Source organism: Chenopodium quinoa, unplaced genomic scaffold (assembly GCF_001683475.1).
Source record: "Chenopodium quinoa cultivar QQ74 unplaced genomic scaffold, ASM168347v1, whole genome shotgun sequence".
In the NCBI taxonomy this organism is placed as follows: domain Eukaryota; kingdom Viridiplantae; phylum Streptophyta; class Magnoliopsida; order Caryophyllales; family Amaranthaceae; genus Chenopodium; species Chenopodium quinoa.
In genome coordinates, this window is record NW_018744878.1 from 4,997,146 (window position 1) to 5,012,476 (window position 15,331).

General features: G+C 35.2%; 1 protein-coding gene across 3 annotated transcripts; it reads right to left on the minus strand.

Moving 5' to 3' along the window:
• Window positions 1–1,821: 1,821 nt before the first annotated feature.
• Window positions 1,822–14,960, minus strand: LOC110705699 (alpha-N-acetylglucosaminidase-like). 3 transcript variants are annotated; one of them, XM_021883608.1, is made up of 19 exons: window positions 14,529–14,960; window positions 13,492–13,565; window positions 13,163–13,374; window positions 12,194–12,315; window positions 11,628–11,713; window positions 10,805–10,899; window positions 10,567–10,648; window positions 9,956–10,062; window positions 8,911–8,941; window positions 8,295–8,412; window positions 7,716–7,766; window positions 7,193–7,302; window positions 7,008–7,110; window positions 6,810–6,908; window positions 4,888–4,998; window positions 3,511–3,758; window positions 2,806–3,043; window positions 2,631–2,709; window positions 1,822–2,326 (listed from the first exon to the last, which is right to left on the minus strand). In XM_021883608.1, exons 1-19 carry the CDS (start codon window positions 14,745–14,747, stop codon window positions 2,091–2,093), a joined length of 2,421 nt encoding a protein of 806 aa, XP_021739300.1. In that variant the 5' UTR covers window positions 14,748–14,960; the 3' UTR covers window positions 1,822–2,090. The 3 variants fall into 3 exon arrangements, with proteins under 3 accessions (XP_021739300.1, XP_021739301.1, XP_021739302.1); XM_021883609.1 differs by having other exon boundaries at window positions 13,492–13,568; window positions 14,529–14,620; XM_021883610.1 differs by lacking the exon at window positions 14,529–14,960 and having other exon boundaries at window positions 12,253–12,315.
• Between the last annotated feature and the right edge of the window lie 371 nt (window positions 14,961–15,331).

The window sequence follows — 15,331 nt, forward strand, 5'->3', positions numbered from 1 at the left end:
AACTGTTACAATCATTTGAAATGTAGAAATACAATCAACGTACTATTCTACTACATCACTCTAGATAACAGAAAAAATAAAAAATTAGTGCCCGGTCGATCTAGAGGGACACGATCTCTTGTTGTGACCCTGCTGGTGACAGAGGCCGCATTTGCTCGCAGGACGGTTGGTCTCATCCATTTGCGCCTTGACTTAGGGCGACCTTGTCCTCATACCATGCTGTTGTCGGGAATGAGTTTAGGCCCTCCATTCTCTCTCCATGTCGTCTCACAAGGGATATGCCAGAATTGGGGAGCGTATGTGTTTGCGTAGGCCTCTGATTGCAGTACCCGGTCCACCCATGGCCGCTCTGATATCGAATACTTCACACAAACTGCTAGAACATGCGAACATGGGAGGTGGAAGATCCGTGGTTTATTGCATGTGCACGTTCTTAACTGAAAGTTAACAGTATATCTATGGCCTCCTTTTCTACCAATTCTATCTCCCCTCTTTGTTTCAACTTGATATATATGCAGTCGACGGTTATACGCTTCCACTTTGTGATATCTAGCCTTTGCAATGTTTTTCTCCATAATGGATGTGACTTTGGGGGAGTATGCAAGTCTGGCGTTATTAGTCTCAAACCTCATTTGAATGTTAAGTTGTACATTCATTGGTTTTAAGCCAATAATTCTATGAACCTTGTTCATCAGATCGTTGAAAGTCATGTCCGGTCCAAGTGGCAATGGTTCCATATTTCCACCACTATAATGGACATTCGGTCCATCAGACACAAATTCACCCCCCTATTGGCATAACAAAGCTGCGTTTTGTGCAGCCATATTCTATACAACAACCAAAAACACATCTTAATTGCATGCAATCTCCGTCAATTCGCACAATAACAACCAAGATATTCACACTGTAAACATAATTAACCATCATTGTTCAAATTCACATAACAACCAAAACAAAGTACACAACGAACATATTCACACTATAACAACCAACATACTCTACATAACATAATTTTCGTAATTAAACAACAATGTAGGCTACTTTATCAAATTAAAACAACAATTTCATCAACATTATCAACAATTTCATCAACATTTTCAACAATTTTATCAAACATTTCCACAATTTCATCATAAACTTTCTTACTAAACTAACATCAATTTAGGGCTTTTATACTAAACTATTATCAAATTACAACAAACTAACTTAGAATTATCAACATATTATCAATTTACATCAAACTAACTTAGAATAATCAACAATATTATCAAATTAAAACAATGTAGTATATAATTATCAAACTAACCTAGGTTTTTAAATTTTAAAAACAAATAAGTGAGAAGTACCAAAAATGTGATTATAAAGAAGAGGAGAGGCGCGGCGGCAGCAGGCAGTAGGCGGCGGCGACAGTGGCAGGCAGCAGGCGGCGGCGGCAGCGACGGCGACGACAGAGCTTTGAGGAAGAGTGAATGCGTTGCGTGAGGAAGAGTGAGTTTGAGTTTTTAGTTTTGAGGAAGAGTGAATGCGTTGCGTCTGCCTGGAAGAATATACCAGACAAAACCGCTGATTGAGGCAGCGTGTTTCTAGTATTAATGAAACGCTGCCTCAGTTAGCGTCTTAAGGCCTGTTATAGCCTAACACAAAAACGCTGACTGAGGCAGCGTTTTTGTGTATTTCAGTTTTTTTTTTTATTTTTTATTTTGTATTTCACAAAATACATAATTCAAAACAAATTAAATAAATAAAAATGAGGAAAAACGCTGACCGAGGCAGCGTTTTACCTCAGAAGCTCAGTTTCGTAAATAGTTTGGCCACGCGTCTATATTCGTAAATAGTTTACTAATAAGGCTTAGTTTCGTAAAAAATCCAGATAAACTTGGGCTCCCTCATATATATGTGCTGACAAGAGTGTACGGAGTAATTTATTGCAAATGTTATGTTACAAGCTTTATTGATTATTCATAAATCCAAAAACATTAATACAGTTATGAAAAACTTATGTAACATAATGTTCTATTACTTCCATCCATCAAGTGGAAATGATTGATTGTTTTTTCATGCAAATTACACTTTCAGCCAAATCGGAAGTCCTAGCTGAAGTACTTTTCGTACATCCTAGATGCTATAGAAAGAGCATCACCTCGACGTTTTTTAGGATATATCTTCGTGTCAGACTGCCATTTATTTGAGTAGGATATCCACTCTCTTCTCCATACATCAATCTTGAAGACCTCATTATCTTGCAAGGCTTTCCTGAGATGATTGAAATAGGTTGTTGCACGAGGAAGATAGTAGTCTTCCAGCAGCCCACTCCAGAATTTGTTTGCTGAACAGAGCAGTTGGAGAAGAGGTGAATAACAGCCCACACCAAGCAGTACAATATTAAACATACAATATCTACTACAACTGTAGAAGAGTTATGTGGGAGCACAATTCGCTCATCCTTTTTAAGGTCACACCCCAACCTAGAGGTTGACGGGGTTTGAGCCTTTGGGCTGGAGCTTCTGGTAGGTTGGGTTCTCCAGCCTCCTTCCCCAGCCTCAAAGGAATTGTGTCCTCCACGGCAAACTAACAAATGAATCAAAAGGGAAAATAAAGGGGGGCGGGGGGTTACTAGGGACACAATTTACCATAATCATGAAGCTTGCTCTGATTGGTTTCTGTTGTATCGAACCACATTGTAATTTGAGTCCTCGCATTCCATTCATACTGCGGCAAAAGTGAATTTGCATTGATACCATCATGGAAACTTTGATATCAAGAAAATGTGAATAAGCACAAAAACTAGATAAAACTACTTCTGACCTGCCTCATCTCCTTCGGATTTAAAGCCAACCTTTTTGCACTATCTAGCCAAGTCCCTAAAAGAAAATTTTCATCAGAAGCAAGAACTTTTTCGATGTCTTTGATGAGCTGAATGAACTTTTGGCTGTGTAAATCTAATGCCTTCAAATCTTTATGCTGAAAAGCAGTCACAGCTTTCAGATATGCATCATTTGCTAGCTTTGAAAGTGCTTGCCGAGTCAAATCAACCAAATCATACCTGTCATAATAAAGGCAAGTTAAAGTGCATGTAGTAGAGCTATGGGACCAACTCCAATACTCCACGCATCATTTAGCCACATTTAGATACAAATACATCACCGAAGAAAGTATTACTGTGATTTTGGAAATGTGTCTAAAATGTAATGCAATATGCAAGTAATATTATATACATTGCTATGATGGGAAAAAGCATCTTATGTTGCCAAATAAATTTCTATGAAAAAAATAAAATAAAATTTCAACTTCCACGATTAGCAAGTTTATATGAGTACTATAAAATCTAGTCGATGATTCAACCCTTGGCATTAAACAGATAGATACTTAACATCATAGGCTATACTAGCTGTGCTGTACCTTTCATCTGCAACAAAGGTATCTTCATCTTGGATTTCCAGGAACAAGTTACAGAATTCCCCCCCCCCCCCCCACAGTCCAGCACACACACACAAATGAAAGATAACATACCTATAAGTAGAACTTCCGACAAGATCCTTCCCAGCATCAAGAAATAGACGTAAAGCCTTGATAACTTCCTCAGTTGGATACCACAAATGCGGTGATGGCAGAGAAGGCCCTGAGTTAAGAAAAATATGCCTCATGCTTCTGTGTGAGTTGAAACTATTGTGATTCTGATAATTTTCTGTTCCACCCAGTACCGTGTTGTTTACAGGATCCCAGTCAGGAAACTCAACAATATAATCCTTGTTGTGGTCCTGCAAAAACGAAGAAAACAAATTAACAAAACACTGAATGAGTAAAAATGAGTTTGAATTCATCTCATAAACTGCTAATTAATATATTAGTATCATATTAGATTAAGATTTTTCAATTTTATTTGATCTAAACACGCTGAATAACTTGAGAGTTATTTCTATCTCTTTTTTTAGGCAAAAGAATTTGCATACAAGCTAAAAAAAAAAAGAATTATAAAGAATACCCGAGTTCCTCAAATGAGACTCTAAGCAGGGTAAGGGCGTAAGAGTTATAAGACATGTGCAGTCTATAGCACTCTATAAATACAAAAGGTTGTTCCAATTTCAATCCAATATTAAAACAATATCAGTAATGACTCTTTCAGCTCCATGGACGAAAAATTATACAAGGCAAATTGTATTAGCAGTAGTTTTGTCTTACTTTAATAAATTCTCAGTTTCAAATTAGATGACATGTTTCTTTTATCACATTTCCCAATGCATAAATTAATTGTAAATATCTCAAATTATTAATAAGTAAAAAATTATAAAAAGTTGATATATTGAAAATTACACATTAAGAGGATTCCAACAAGATCTTACATGATGACTATGTTATTATTTATCTATAAATTACAAAAGTTAGTCAAAGTAGAGTTTGTGAATAGTGTCAAAAGTCAAAACGTGCTAATTTGAAATGGAGGAAGTATTTACATAATGCATGGTTTCATATTAGTTTTTTGCCCTTGTACTGAATCTGCTATTTTTATTTTATTTTGGTGTTTAGAGAGCCGCAAGGGCGTGTGATGAGAATTTATCCCATGATCACCTGGAAACGGGAGAGGAGCTCTAAATACTTGAGATATTTCTCACTCTATCAGAATTTGCTGTTTTCAAACTGTCAAATCTTTTAATTTGTATATTCAGCTACGACCTACCGGGTCTCTCAAAATTCTGATGGAGGTCACTCCCCTTGTCAAAGTAACAACTTTTGTATGAACAAAAACATGATAATACAGCAAGAGAGTAAAACCCACCTTAAAGGGATGTATAACTGTCATTGGAGTATGAGGATGCGTAAAGAAGCAACATATATCAATAGGAAAAAAGTCACATATACTATCAGCTGGACAGAAGTTACAGAACTTACTGCAATTCCATCTGTACAATTGTAAATGGTGTGATAAAGGATTTCCCAGGCTGTATCTAGCTGATGAATAGCTTTGCCATAGCGCCTATGAGAATAAGTTTTGATCCAGTCCTGGGTAAAGAAACATAGTAAAATTGCAAATCAAGCATTTTCAGGGTAGGTGAGAACCTTAATTCGAGCAAAAGTAAAATTATGGAAAATTTGTCAGAAAAAACCTTTTAAAACACTTTTTTTTTTTGGAAAAAACCTTTTAAATTTTTTTTTGCAATAAAAAAACCTGATTCTAATTTTTTTTTGTTGAAGACAACCAAAATCTCTAATTACCCTAATTATTCTCTAATTTTCTCTAATTACCCTTTTAATTCTCAATTAATTAATTAAAAATTATATTAATTACAAAAAACATAAATCACCCAAACCCCCATCCCACCACCAATCAGCCACCCCCTCCCCTACAGCAGCCGCGGCGGCCAGAACCCCCCCTCCCCTACCCCGCGCCGGCGCCTGCCGATTCCGCCCTTACCCCCGCCGTCACCCTCCCCCTTCCTCCTTAACCGTCACAAAATCAAACCCAAAACTCCTCTCAATCCTTTTGGTCTTAATTATTATCACGTTCGTAATCTCTCTCTTCTTCATCTTTGTAGGTGTTGCCGCCATCATTTTCATCCATCTCATCGCCGCCCTCCACCAACGTCATTGCCGCAATCAACGACAATCATTAAGAGTTAAAAGGAGAATAGGGAAACTTATATATATCAAACCCAGTCCAAAGGCCAAAGGAGAGGAATATTGGGGAAGGGGAAGAGGGAGGGTAACAGCGGGGGTAAGGGTGGCATCAACAGCGCCGGCGCGGGGTAGGGGAGGGGTAGTTCTGGACGCCACGGCTGTTGCAGGGGAGGGGGTGGCTGGTCAGTGGTGGGATGGGGGTTTGGGTGTTTTATGTTTTTTTTGTAATTAATATAATTTTTAATTAATTAATTGAGAATTAAAAGGGTAATTAGGGAATATTAGAGGATATTTAGGGTAATTAGAGATTTTGGTTGTCTTCAACAAAAAAAGTTTAGAATAAGGTTTTATATTGCCAAAAAAAATTTAAAAGGTTTTTTCCAACAAAAAGAGTGCTTTAAAAGGTTTTTTCTGACAAATTTTCCTAAAAATAAATAAGAAAACAATCCATAATCTAATCTTTTAATAAATACTACATTTTTTTAGCAAATTCAGAAAATCTCTGACGGGGAAGGTCTTTAGGTCTGGTGGTCATGCAACAGGACATTAATCCAAAATCAAAGACAACAATAGAAAGTAAAAATCGGAAGCAAAGCAGAAACCCAACTGGTCAAGTTTCATAATTTCCAACATCCTGCTAAAAAGAGAATCTAGGGCTATAGGCATTGATATTGAGGGTTGGCAATATGAATTAATCAGTTAGAAAAACACAATTTGGAATATTTGACAATGCCCTGGCGAGATGGATACCACTCATACCAGTGACATAACAGGATGCACTTGTTAGCTTGTTTTATATTATACCATACTCACATAAAGGGTCCATATATAGTTCTGTCAGAGATGAGCTGGTGGGAACATGAAAGACAAGGTCGTATTCCATTTATGGATTTCCAAAATTAGAAAGTTTTGCCCTCAAGTGCCTGTTATTTATGCAAGAATTCTAATTATGTGGTAAAAAGTTTCTACACCAGGGTTAACTGTAAGAAGTCTCACATGTCAAACATGGGTATTATAATGAGATTAAAAGTAAAAGTTCTTCAGGGGAAAAAAAAAACCACTAATTGAACTAAGATTTCAATTATCGTCATATATAGGTTTTCTGCACAATTTATATTCAATCCTGTAATCAATATTCATGTGCACCCAATATCTGCAAGTACATATCAATCATATAATCACATCTATTCACTTACCACAAGTTGAAGTTTTTCATTTCGATAGGCCATCTCAGACATGAGCTCATAAACAACTGGATTGTGCTCAATACCTTCCATGCACATGCCAACACCTACCTAAATGAAACATTAATGAGGATAAAAACTATCAGAACACATAAAAATTTCAGTTCTTGATCCATAGAGCTGAATGTATGCGAACATATCACAATGTACCATAGTTGAACTTTCACTAGTTCGAGCATCAATTGGCCCTGAAGATATAGAGTCCAGTACACCATACATCTCAATATTTCCACCAAAGTTATGAAGCATGCACCTGGTAACAAATGTACAAGTATTACTATGATTAATTGTCTAATTGATAATAACGACTTGCCCACTGAAATTAGTTTATTTACCAGACATAAGGAGTGCCATAGAACTGAGAAGATGTTTCCCATACAGGTTTAACTTCAGCAAATAGATCAAGAACTACCATTTTCCCTTTGGGAACAGAATGAAGGAGAGCCTACATTGGAAAGAAGCAAGTGTCAAATTTCACACAGAGGAGACATCAAGAATGATTTTTTTTTTTTTTTTTTTATACAACAAAGAATTCAATATGCTAAGGATCAATAGTGCAAGTTGAGTCATAAAGTTCATAACTGATCATCCAATAATAAATGAATGAAAGTTAACCTTTATAACGTACATAAACTTTTCTTTTTTTTTTTTTTTTTGGGGGGGGGGGGGAGGCCGATCTAATTTCCAAGGCTGATCCCATGGCTGAGTAGGTTAGTTCTGCCTAACAACCTCATTTATATTGAGAAAAAACTAAAATGACTAGTGCAAAAAAGAAAAAAAAATGGTATCAAACTATCAACAACCAAAATTTATCAGGGTTGTGAGGTTAAAAACTAGAAAGAAGAGCCAAGAACATACTTCCATTTGAGGTGGCTTCCAAAATTTCGAATCTGAATAGAAGAGCCATCCCTACAAAGAAATAAACATTGGATTATATTATTAACAACTAAGCCTTTGATGATGTTGAAATTTACATACAATCAATCTAAGACTAAATGATGAAATACTCAAATGACAAGTGCCCATAGAATTGGTAACTATCAATAACTCCATTTCCTAATTTCTTTCCCAAAAGAAAACACGTAACATCAGTCTTTCCTTGATTGGATGTGAAGGCAAAACCTACCATGTACAATAGATAGGAAAAAAGAGGGGGTGGGGGGTAAATAATACAATTATAATAACGTTTCTCAATTGATTCCAGATACACAATGGGGGATTCATGTTTTAGTTGATACAAATCATGGATGATTGAACATTACCAAGAGGAGTCAATCAAATAATGAACTTATTCCTGCATTTAATTATGTGAATATGTTGCTTAATACTCAAGCCTTTACACCCTTGTCCATCATTATAAATCTGCTCCAGTTTCAGCAATCAATACAATATCATCCAGAAAAGTAGGGACTTGGGGGAGGGGGGTAATTATATTACCTGCATAAGCCACACAGCATACTTATCACCTTTGACCATAGCTTCATAAACAGCAGCCCCAAGTGATGATATATAAGTTGGGTCGTCAGTGGGTGGAGAGTTTTCATTGAAAGTGTCACTGTCCATGTCAGGTCAATAAAAAGCAAAGATAAAATTCCATAGTACAAACCAGCAGTAAAACATTCAAGAATGAAAAGAGTTGGCTAACAATGTATCCTCTAACCATCTAAGTATTAAGAAATGTGTTGATTGCATTTATGTGTGTGTGATTGTTAGTATACTATAACCATCATAAACGTAGAGCAAACATGATTAAATAAACATTTTACAGAAAATACTTATCACATACAATTTTACACCCACCACGTGGGTTGCATGGATTCTTGACCATAAATAGCCTGTGGACTCCACAATAAAAAAAAAAAAAAGCATACGTAGCAAAGACATCTTGGAACGTCAATAATTCAAGATAACACTTAGAAGAGAGTAATGCAAAATTGCAACTACCTAAAACTCAAGTGTATAGTGTCTGCACATACAACGTTAAGGACTAGGTGGACTACTACTAAGTGATTCATGGAAAAACTGGACTTACAAAATTTAAATGTCCATTTACCAGTTGTATATGTCAGTCACATCTCCATATTCTGTAAAAGGGAGAAATAATAAAACTAATAAGTTCACCATTTAATTGAAATTCGAAAACAATGACTGATAAAACAAACACATTGAGACAGTTCTTCAGCTGTGCTATTAAGTACTCATCTATCAACCCAGAAAGAATGTTCTCCAGCAGTGTTATTAAGTACACATTTATCAAATTTGTCCGATCAAGCCAAGGGTGAACATCCAATAAGTAATCAACCGTTTTTGTAACTTCCCAGACAACATTTTCATTGCATTTTAATTAATCAGGTTTTTGGTAGTATAAATGTATTGTACAGCTAGAACCGAATATTGAAATAAAACCTATGTAATCCAGTCAATCCTCTGAGCTAACTCAGCTTCAATATGATCCTTCACTTACTTCTCATAATCCTTCAATCTGGCCCATAGATACATGGACATAAGAGACCAACAACTCCTTGTGTGGGCTAAACGCAAACACCAAATTGCATTTCTGCCAAAGTTCATAATGGGCATGGCAGATCATTAAAAGGGGGGTGATCCCCTAGCAGTTTTGCAACTTCTACATCTTTTTCAAGGTTTGCCAATCACTTCTGGGCCACAAAAATATGGCTTTGTAGACTGTTGCATAAGCACAAGGACCTTATGTGTGCGTCCCCCTTAAAGTACCTTTCTATTTTTCTAAGATTTCATACCTTTTTTTCCCACAAATATGCAAAAATATACTACCATAAGAGAAATTCTAGTTTCTAATCTATTATAAATTCTATGAGTTCTATCATTTTCGGATACTAATGATTTTCTAAGCAGTTTTAACATGCACGGCTTTGTAATTTGTTAAAAACACAGGGATCTTTGTGTGTATGTCTCTCAAAAGTAATTTTGAGACCTCATAATTTTTCCCCCCACATAAACATACTATCTACAAGAAGTTTATAAACATTAACAAAACACGAAAGTTATGGCATGCTATCATCAACATCACTGCATGTCTAACAAATGATATTTTATAAAGTTAGAAAAAGGCAGTTCACCTTTAATCTGCTTCTTGATAAATGCCTCACCCAGCTTAACAAATAATGGATCAGAAGGATCTAAAAGAAAAGTACAGCACCATCTGGGGTCACCACTAACTGTATTCCTGTAAAAAAGAACAGGACATGATTTTATGATCTAAACAATCAATTCATTAATTAAACACATTCTCTACTAAACACTCATGGAGTTATCGAAGTACTTCACTGAGATATCCACACAATCAGAAGGCAAATCATTACTACCTCTACTTCCCAGAGATCTACTTAGTACTGTAGCAGTAAAAACTCAATTATTGCAGATACAAAAACCAAGGATAAATTAAAAGGGGGACCACACATGTGGGTTACTTTACTACTAGGATAAGAGTGATACAGAGTAAAGGATTTGTCAAATGTAATAGGTTCCCACAAGGAGGGATAGGAAACTATTTTTTTTTTTTTTTGAAATGAAATAAAATTTCCAATAAGGGAATGGAGTGACTGTAACTCAGAAAAGTAGATGAAAAAGGGCAAGTAGAACTATTGAAAACAAAGGTAGAATAGAGGAAGCACTTAAAAGTTAAAATATTGCATGAGATATTTGGGGAAGGAGCAAGAGAATTGAATACCAATTCCCCAGCCTTGTTATATTTGATGAGGGATAGATTTTTCTCAGTGCTGCAGGTACATTTCCAGAGAATGAAGGCAAGACTGAAATAAAAAATATTGTGATTGGATCAATCTGCAATCATAATTGTATCTGACAGTAGACATACTTTAATAAACATCTATCAATTGTAAATAATTTATTATTTTTTTTTTTAAAAAATTATAGACTGGCAAAATATGGGGTTAGCTGAATCATACCTGGGGTCATTCCTAGTTCCAACATCCGGGATAATATCTGCTTCTGCAAGGCTAGTTGATGATCTAACCAATTTTGTGATAATGGTCCACCCCAGCTGTTGCATCATAAGAAAACGGGCTGTTAGAGATTACAATGATATGTATGTATCGGATCTTGCTGATACAAAATTATACATATTCTGCAGCTTAAATCATTAAGAAAATATAATTAAGGTCAAGATCAACTTATAGTCTGCTAGGTATAAAGATGCACCAGATGAATATAACCAGAGCCTCACAGCAAACTTAATCTGATACCTGTATTTAGTTGTTCTTCCAAGTAATATTTATGTAACTTGATTGTTAGCATCTTTATCCGAAAGGCAGGAAGGGGTTTTAAGGATTATTCTACTGGGGAGATTCAAATAAATTGTAATAACTTTTCTTTTTGGTTATTCTGTGAGGATAACTTAGAGAGAGAGAGAGGGTCTGAAGTAGCAGTCCATTGATAGCACAAAATGTAGTCATAGACCATTATGCTACATCTCACACATAAAATGAAAAAAGAAAATAAAAAAGCTATCCTATGATCCTATTAAGATGAGCAAAAAACTGAAATAATTGATAGATGAACCAGATTTCAAACAGAAACCTTCAAACAATAATGTAAGAGTACTAATATATAGTTACATATGTAGATGTAGTGCATTCTCAAGGAAGGTTATACTTAACCTGAACAAAACATTAGCAATCTATGTAACAAGGCTGCAGTGAGCACTTCTTTATACTTGATATGCATAGAGGTAAAGGAAAATATTGCAATAATTTATAATTATGTACTGACCCGTGTAGGTTTCCCATGCGTGCCCATGCAAGGAATGCAGGTCCACCAAAGAAATCATTCAGGTCATCTTTACTAACAATGAAGTCCTGCAACCACAAAAGTAAAAATAGGTATAAACAACTACTATTACAGTTATGTACTACTGTGTTTGAATTTGATTCTCTACAAGAATCTATAATGATTCACATTTTTTGAATTGCTAGAAATAAGGCGTTTCAAATACTTAAAACAGTTTCAACATTCCTAGTCCAATAATCAATTTGATGCATAGCTCATTGGAGTTTAGCTATGTGATTCGTATGTTGGTAGTGAAGGATCTTGGCAGTGAAATTGTGAAAGTCAATTCTCAAGTCCTCAACCTACCAATGAGTTAACTTACATAGGTATAAAGATATACAATTAAGTTAAATTGTTGGCTACCTTAGGTAGCTATGCAACATTCCCTTACAAGTTGGCTTGCTTATGGTCTTTGACCATCAGGTATTCACATGTACGCACAACTTCAAATGAAAGCTTAACATGATGCAGTAAGTTAAATGCGCTAGGAGAATACTGCCAATACTCACTGCAAAGACTTTCTGCCAAATAGCTTCTTGCCCAGTAAAAGCTAAAGGTAAGTTGATACCTTGAAGAGCCATCCAGTCAATTTCTTTTTCCCATCTTTGCCAATCCCACCAGACAAAGGAATCTACAAATCCAGAATGCCAACTTAAGCAATACAAATGAAAAGATTGAAGAAGGTAAAAGTGGAAAACTGAAAATGAGAGACAGTAACAGTGCAGATGATACAAAAAATGAGAGAGAGTATGAGATAAAATTAGGAGCATTATCATTTAGACTTTGAGAAGCCTAGAAACAGGCTATAATTAAGGTATTGTGAGTTTGTGAGTATTGTCTCAGTTAACAATGTCAACCAACCAATCACTTTAACACTGCATACAATCCTTTGAGGTTCAATAATTCCCTGCTACTTATAGACTTAGTGTGAGACTTCCACTATTAGTAAAAGGCAATTAGCTAAAATGCATCCACAGCTATTTAAAGGACATTTGTTGTCTTTTTAGAATGCGCTAATAGGCAATAAGCTAAAATGCATCCCCAGCTATTTGCAGGATACTTGTTATCTTTTTAGAATGTGGCAGAATAAGATCCAAATAAAAAAAAACGAAATTTACCTTCCACCCTTAATAATAAGCAAGTTCTTGTTATAAATTTGTACCATTGGCATGCAAACAAAACTACTACCTCCGTTTCATTTTTTTGCAACTTTTGCCAAAAATGGATGCTACACATTATTTGCAACTAATGTTTTCTTTCCTTTTTAGGTTGTCATTTCTCTCTATCTCTCTCTTCATCACATGCATTCCTATTTTTCTCTCTCTATCTTACACTCACAAACAAATTTTGCCTAGGAGTCCGTGCACCCTTCAAAGTTGCAAAAAAATGTGAAACAGAGGTAGCAAATATATATTGAGGAAAACAACTGCAGAAATAAACAAGGAGATAAAAGCCATGGGTAGAAGAATAACACTCACAACTTGAAGTAACAACATTTTGATAGTAATTCCAAGGAACTGGACGTTTCATGACCAAGCCCCCATCTTTTACAAAAGGAAGTGATCCCGTATCCGGGATAGAAGCCATCTGAACACCTCCAGTCTTCTCCCATGAAATATGTGCACCACACAAATACTTCAAGTACCAGTGAAGGCCAGAGGCTATTTCCACAGCGGTGGTACCCTTTATCCTGTAAGATGAATAAGCACATTCAGATGTCATGCCAAGAGATAAAAAGGGAGAAGGATGACAGGGTAGCTAACAATTGTGATGTGACATTTAACAGCAATAATTACGTTTTACTTACACTATCTGCGGGCCATGCCTGCTTGATTTGTTGTAGTTTTCAATCCTAAAGCAACTGTCTCCACCACAAACATCCTACTACAGGAAAATAAGATTTTGTAAGCAAAATATGTGTTTCAGCAATATTGCAATCCTCACACTAGTTGTGATTTGTGAAGCACTATATGATGGCAACAAAATTTAGGTAAATGCAGGCGACTTTAGTCACACATGTATATAGACAACCAGACTGCTTAGAAAGCCTTTTGCATTCCAAGCACACACAAATCTCATGGATTATAGGTTCCAGTGAAAGAGTATGCAATCCTGTCAGACCGTCAAATACAAAGATAAAACTTCTTATGATTGTCAATGAGCAATGTATGTTCTCTAAGGCATAGCAACTTAATCAAAGAAGTCAGAGTAATTATTTGTCATCCACTAATGACATTGATTGGTGACAATCACAATTAGAAAAGCAGCCATTGGTGCTCATGACAAAGCGCTGCTTAAAAAACATGGCAACAGTAAACCCGCGACCTAGTTCTAGTTAAGAAGAACAACTTAACTTGCTCTTGCAAGTTCACATAAGAGAGCTAGTCACCCTTCTCTAATTTCTTGTCAGGAAAATTAGGCACAACAAAACCAAGTTATCCAAAAATGGTAAGGCATCAAAGAAGATGCAAAGGACACAGCACATTCGAGGGATGATACACAAATTTCGAACCAAATTCTCCGGTACATTGGTCATGAGATTGAACAAACTTATAAATATCAACAATAAAACCTCAAAATATACATTTGATTAAAGAAAACAATCTAAAACAACAAGCACCAAAATCCAAACCTACAAAACCCACAAATTTATAATCAAATAAAAAACTTGACATAATGCAAAACACCCATTCAAACTAATATACCCTTTAACTTCAATAAAAAAAATATTAATAAAGCTAACAAAATGATAAAGAATTAAAAGACAATGATAGTCAAAACCCTTAAAGTAGAAAATACATGCAAATCAAACCCAGAAAATAAATAGCTAAAAAAAGATGATACCTTTGAAATGATGTTGAAAATGAAGGAGGAAGAGTGAGAAGGCAACAATCTCTGAAGAAGGGATTTAGCTGCATTTTCCTGGATTGTTGGAGATGATCGTTGAGAATCTAAACGGTTGATTACAGACCTAATTTCTTCTGGATATTGTTGAGATGAATCGCATGTTTGGAAAATCAAAAGCAGAGCTAAAATCGGAAGCAATGACTTAATTTTGTTCATGATTAATTAGGGAATTTTTAAGACATTCAATTGAATTCAAAGCTGCGTTTCTCAAATTCTATCCTCTTTGGTCAACGTTAAAAATGATTGAAGTTGGTCCCTTTTTTTTTTTTTTCTTTGTCTTTTAAAAGTACTCTGTAGTTTTTTGAAGTACTCTGTATTTTGTTTAGAGTAAACCACAGTAGTACAGTACAGTAGTATTTTGTATCCGTATGCTTCTACGCTGTTTATTAATCGGAAAATTTGATATGAATATTGACTTTCGTTAGATTCGCTTTGATATATACTTTTATAATAAGTACTCCTTTATTTTATATGTATATAACTTTTTATTTAATTTAATTTGTATATATTTATTTTTTAAAATAATTATTTTAAATTTAATATTGGAATAATTCTAACAAAATCAAATATTACAATGTACTACGAGTAATATTCTATTACGAATTTTCCTCAAAAAAAAAATTCTATTACGAATATTATTTTTGCACATATTAAAATTATTTACTCCATCGGTGTTTTTTTTAAGTGTTATACTTCCCATTTTCGGTCGTGTATTTTTAAGTGTTACAGTTCTTTTTTTG

Excerpts from the sequence above, each read along its gene's own strand:
- LOC110705699 (XM_021883608.1), bottom strand. The coding sequence starts at position 14,747 with ATGAACAAAATTAAGTCATTGCTTCCGATTTTAGCTCTGCTTTTGATT. Across the intron at positions 11,714-12,193 it reads TTTGGCAGAAAGTCTTTGCA|GACTTCATTGTTAGTAAAGA; the intron begins GTGAGTATTGGC and ends TTGTGGTTGCAG. Across the intron at positions 10,900-11,627 it reads CGCATGGGAAACCTACACGG|CTGGGGTGGACCATTATCAC; the intron begins GTCAGTACATAA and ends ATGATGCAACAG.